This window comes from Fundulus heteroclitus, chromosome 21, assembly GCF_011125445.2.
Source record: "Fundulus heteroclitus isolate FHET01 chromosome 21, MU-UCD_Fhet_4.1, whole genome shotgun sequence".
Lineage (NCBI taxonomy): Eukaryota > Metazoa > Chordata > Actinopteri > Cyprinodontiformes > Fundulidae > Fundulus > Fundulus heteroclitus.
The window spans coordinates 37,491,016-37,497,015 of NC_046381.1; the positions used below are offsets into that span (position 1 = coordinate 37,491,016).

The 6,000-nt window shown below is 45.2% G+C and overlaps 1 protein-coding gene across 14 annotated transcripts in view; it reads right to left on the reverse strand.

Annotated features, from left to right (window-relative positions):
* LOC105921370 (receptor-type tyrosine-protein phosphatase mu) overlaps positions 1–6,000 on the reverse strand; it is a 134,342-nt gene that overhangs the window by 36,168 nt on the left and 92,174 nt on the right. For all 14 annotated transcript variants that reach the window (XM_036125654.1, XM_036125657.1, XM_036125648.1 and 11 more), the window contains one exon: positions 475–587. In XM_036125654.1, coding sequence (XP_035981547.1) covers positions 475–587 — 113 coding nt within the window. The remainder of the gene's footprint in view (positions 1–474; positions 588–6,000) is intronic.

The window sequence follows — 6,000 nt, forward strand, 5'->3', positions numbered from 1 at the left end:
AGGACGACCATACCTTCACCGTCATGGAGCTGCTGCTCCAGCTTTGTTCCTCTGGATCTGAAGAACCTCATGATGCAGAATGTTTTGGGTTCTATATGTAGGTTATTGGGAGTTGTTCATTATTGTGATTCAGAACTTCTCCTCCTGTCTGGGACCAACAATCATGTCCCCTTTGTTCCCTGTTCTGACCCTCAGCAAGGCGTCCTCAGCATGAAGTCATGTTAACAAGCAGACGCCCATAAGAACGCATCCCAGCGGGATCCTGCCGGACTACTGGACCCACCAGAACCGCTCAGATCCATTCTCAGAACCATGTTTCCTGATGTCTTTGCTCCTGGAGCAGCTCGTCTCATGTCCCCCTCGGTCCCCTGGGGCTCTCAGTGAGGTTATCTCCAGTCTGCCGTGTGTGTGTGTGTGTGTGTGTGTGTGTGTGTGTGTGTGTGTGTGTGTGTGGGGGGGGGGGGGGGTACTCACTGCGGCCGTTCAGAGTGTGAGCGTCCACCACACTGGTATGCTGCGAGGTGTTCACCATCAGAGTCATTTCCTGTCTGGAGCTCAGCGTTTCCTTCCTCTTCTTGGCCAGCTTCCTGCAGGGACACAGACAATAGGCCTGAGTTTATCACCATCCTGAAGCAGCAGCTGCAGGGCGGACCACCCAGCAGCTGAAGGTGCTACGCACCACATTTAGAAATGTCTAACCCTAACCGCTGCCAGGAGCTTTTTGTTAGAAGAACCAAAACCTGCTGATGGACCACAGCCTGCAGGAGACGTCAGGCCTACTGAACCCAACTGAACCCACCAGAGAACTGCTGGGCGCTAACTCTAGATCAGAGGGCTTCAACGTGGAGGTCCTGCAGCGGGACTGCAAGATCTGCTACCAACACAGCGAAGGGGATCCGCCCCATTACTCGACGGGGCCCCGCACCGGGCCCCCGCACCGGTACCGGTTGAAGAGCTCTGCCACAGACCCGTCACGATTACAACACCTCCTAGAACCACCAGGGGGAGCCGGTTTGACTCAAACGAAATTTCTCACCACCAAAGCAAATTTCTCTGCACACATATAGAATAAAGGAGTGACAACTTCTCTTCAAGTTCAAGAATGTATTACCAGAAATAAAATGAACATCCAGAGAACATCACTATATAATGCTGTTTATCTGAATTAACTCTATATTTCAATCAACAAAGCCTCTCTACTAGACTAGTGAGACTTAACTAAAACTACTAAGCAAAGTTAAGATAATAAGAAGCTAAGGAACTATTTACACACAAAATAAACAAACGCAACAGTTTGCGAACTAAATAGAGAACCAAAGTTTATCTTAATGTGGAATATGGTTGAATTAGCTTATCTAATCTAGAACAACATTTGGTATGTGTTTCAACCCATTCACTATGCAAATCCCGAGTTAAGCAATATTACTTGAGGAAATAATTTAAAGAATGATTTGATAAATGAAAATCAATCAACTTTTAGGACACTTGATTTTTATCAATATAACTATTTCTCTAGAAATAATTAAGACTCAAACTGGTAACTTAAGCTAGAGGGCACCGTAACAGACAATCAACCAGGAATGACGTGTTTGGGCACATGCAGGCCTTTAGCTTGATCAGTTAATCTTAAATTACACAAAACACCATTAATTCAACATTAATGTTCCCCATTCATGCTGGACTAACGCTCGTAGCACTATCAGACGAAGGTGGAGTGAAACAAAAACAAGCATTGTGTTTAAATAAGCCGTACTTATGTTTATTAAGGAACCTAATAGCGGCTTATGCTAGCAGACCCCTGAAGCTCATTTAAAAAGACTTTCAAGATCTATTTTGTGGTAATGAGTGGACCAGAAAACACAAACATTAATGTCCCGTCAGTGTACAAAACCCTTATCAAAATTACGTTTATCCACCAGCAGCTGGAGGTGATAGCAGTTAGCATTAGCAAGACAGCTGTGGAGGGACAGTGAGACTTTAGACCTCATTATGCAGCGAAACTACCACTGAAGACAGCTCGCACAGGAACGCTTTGGATGAGGGACGAAACCCAAGACCACGCAAAAATGTGTACAACCCTGCACAGAGGGTTTTCACAATCAGAATCAGACATACTTTAATAATCCCAGAGGGAAATTACGTTTGTTACACGCTCCAGATATACACACATTTTTAAATATATTTACAACATTCCACACAAAGTAATATAAATATATACATATAAAGGTTAATATATATATATATACATGTATATATATATATATATATATATATATATATATATATATATATATATATATATATATATATACATGTATATATATATATATATACATATGTATAACTACAGATCCAAATAAAGTGATAGTGACGTTGTGCAAGAACAGTGCAAAGAATGAATGAATGTCAGTTACAGAGGGGGGGGGGGGGGGTTAGAATCACTGAGGGAGGCGTTGTAGAGATTGATGGCTACAGGCAGGAATGATTTCCTGTGGCGCTCTGTGGAGCATCTGGGTGAGAGGAGTCTTCTGCTAAAGGAGCTCCTCTGCTGGGTCAGTGTGTCGTGGAGAGGGTATGAGACATTGTCTAAGATGGACTGAAGCCTGGACAGCATCCTCCTCTCTGTGTCCAGCCCCCCCCCCCCCCCCCCCCATCACCGGTCCTCCTAATCACTTTGTTTATTCTGTTGTTGTCGGCAACAAAAGTGGTTTTGCAAAGCCAAAGAGGTTTTCGCTCGTTGTAATCCATTGTATGGCATTTAAATGAGGGGCAGCGCTGCGTAATCTGCCTCTGATGCAAACGGTAAAAGCGATTGTGACGAGTGTCCTGGCTTTGGAGTCGAGATGAGAGGCTGCTGTTTCCCCTACCCGTTCTACAAGGGGGGGCGACCCGCCCCCTCAAGAAGGTCACGGCATGTAGTCAATTATTAAACATCTGTATCTGTTCCCAGTTTATTTTATTAAAATTATTAGCCTTCCTAAGGCTCCCACACACTTGGGCAGACATGAGCAGAATCGTACGAGCAGAGCTCAATTTTATTGTAATCGTAAAATCATCTTTATTGTCATTGAAACATACATTATAATGAAATGTGTTCTCTGCTTTTAACCCATCCCCTTGGGGAGCAGTGGGCTGCCATGTGCGGCGCCTGGGGAGCAATCTGGGGTTAATGGTCTTGCTCAGGGACCCAGAGTGCAGGCAGTGGGAATCGAACCGGGTACTTGCATCCTTCTCTGAGTGCAAGCTCACTGCTCTAGCCACTAGGCCACCATCTCCCCAATTTTTATCTCGCAACGCCAGTGTGCTCTTTCCTTGTTAGTTTCCTCCTGCTGACTGTGTTTATGTATCTGGTTAGCTTAGCGGTTAGCTTAGTGGCTAGGTTAGCAGTTAGCTTAGCTGTTAGCCGTTCATTGTAGCTCCGCTGTTCTCACCGTAGACTTTGAAAATGGCTGAGAGTCACAAGAAGTGAACCTTGTTCATGTTTATAAGAAAAAGAGGAAGAACTCAGTAGAAAGAAAGAAGAAAGGTGGATTTGGGAGATTTTTTCATGGAACTTAGAGAAACTTCTGGAAAAATTGGCAACTAGCTATAAGGCGGCTCTGTGGGAGTCTGGCTGGAGGATTCAGTCTGTTAAGGTGGAATGATCTGGAGGAGAACAAGGCTCATAAAACCGTTCTGTGTCACTGTTTTATTCCACTTCACTTTTATGGGTTTGTTTGAGCTGAAGTAAACACAGACACTCAGGCTCAGGGTTCCAGGTTCTGTGAGATGTTCTGCAGTAGCAACCTTCAGCTAGGTGTGAACCGGACCGCGGTCTGAGACTTTCTGGCAGATTCTAGTGGAATGTAAAGCAGCCCTGTAACATAGTTGTTATCTGCAGTGACCTTCTTCGCAGGCAGAACCCGGACCCTGAGGGAGGACTGTTCTGCATCATTCCTGGTGGATCTCTGCAGGTCCTTCTCTCTCTAACTACCTGTGATGTGCTGCAGAAACTCTGCAGAGGAAAAACATCTTTTATCCCCTCATCACATCCACAGTCTGCATCCCCACTCTGAGCATGTTTTTCTCTTTCTATTCTGAGAGTGTGAGGAAAGAAAATCCATTTGTCCGATTGCTCACACACAGAGTTTAACCCTGACCTGAGAGCAGCTCAAATATAGAAATAACAGAGAAAAACAGGCTTTTAAAGGCACACTGCAGCGTGCACACTGGGGTTAACATGGAGGACGCTGAAAGAGCCCCAAGGCAAGGTGCTGCCCTCCACCCCCTCATGTCTCACTTTCTCTTCTTCTCAGCTTCCTGCAGCCTTTCTTCTTCTCTGATTCAGAGCCGAACGCACCAACAGCAACAACACCAACTCTTCATCTACAGCTCGAACATGTCGGGACGGAAAACATAACCCACAGCATCATTCTGGTGAAACGATCAGAGACTCGCTATTAACAAAGGCTGATGAACGATGGGGGGAGGGGGGGGACACAACATCACCAGGAAACAACAAGATTCAAGCTGAAGAAAGGAAAGCTTCAGGTAAACCCGGGGACATAAACGGACGTGGGTGGGACAAAGAAGGAACCCAATAAAATTCAGTAAATGGACCCTGAGCAGCACAACGACCCAGATCTTAAACCTTCAAGCAAAGACACACCATCCTTAAACTCAGGGACGAGACGCAAATCCACAGAGAGGAGCCGTCCATCTGTCTGACTTTTTAACAAGGTTCTAATAGAACGGGGCTATGATTGCTGATTGAATGAATTTAGTTTTGATGTCTGGTTGTGAGATGTCTGGCTGCTTTCCTGCTGCTGTAATAAAACCTCTGGCTGTGAACAGTCTACAGCAATCTGCCAGTTAGAGTCACACCTCGCTATCAGGGATTTGATTCTAAGCTACCCTGGTTCTGTTGGATCTATCTGCAGCGTTTCATCTAAATGTTGATTTTGTGTTTGAAGAGTTCTGGTTCTGATATGGTTCCATCCACATCTGTCAGACTTTATTTTTTTAGTTCGGCTAGGGAAGTACTCCACTGCATCCCCTCCTGACAGCGGGGTTCCTCAGGGCTCCACCCAGGGCCCCCTTTCTCTGCTCCTGACACAGGATCTCTCTGGGCCGGTTTCTAGGAGGCAGAACATGGACTTTCACTTCTCTGCTGATGATGTTGTCATTTATTTGTCTAGACCAGCTAATGAGCTTTAGACGACTTTCTCAGAGACGACCAAATATGCATTGACATAAACAGAAATCATCTTATTTGGACCACATCATAAATGCCCATGACAAGGTCATTGGTCCATCAGACCCATACTGTTCCCATGTGCCACAACCTGGAAATGGCTTTTAAAGCATATTATGTCAGGGTTCTGAGTATTTTGTGCTGGTTTGGAGTGGTTCTTTGAGTTCCTGGATCGGGCCTTTGTTTAATATTTTCTTTAGGGTTCATTTTTGTGGGTTATTTATTGGGTTTCTGTTCCTTCCCTGTTTTCCTCCTTGTCTGCCTCTGCTTTCTCCCTCAGTTCCCTCAGCCTTCATCCTTCCCAGCTGATCCCCATACCTGATTGTACACACCTGTTCTTCATGCTCTCTCTTTGGTATTTAAGCTGCATGGTTTTCCACTTTCATTTGCTGGTTTCGCCCTAATCCTGTCCCCGTTCATTCCTCTCCTCTGAGAGTTCCTGCTGCCCTGTTTCTCTGTGACCACGTTACTCTCGTTTGTGCTGCTGCCGTTTTGGTAAGGGCCATTATTGTTCATTAAAATCACCTCAAACGTGACAGAATAGCAGAGCTGTAAAGAAAACATTTATGACCTCTGTCAGCTCAGTAAAGTTCAGACCTACATGTCTCCTGAACATTTGAGGCAACATCCTCTGGATTCATCACATCTAGCTTGGATGACAGGAACTTGTAGTATGTTGGTGTAGATAAGGAGCTGCTAAAGGTCTGCTGTGAAGCGGGCGCTGTACCGATCCGTTGTGGTGAAGAGAGAGCTGAGCCAAAAGGCCA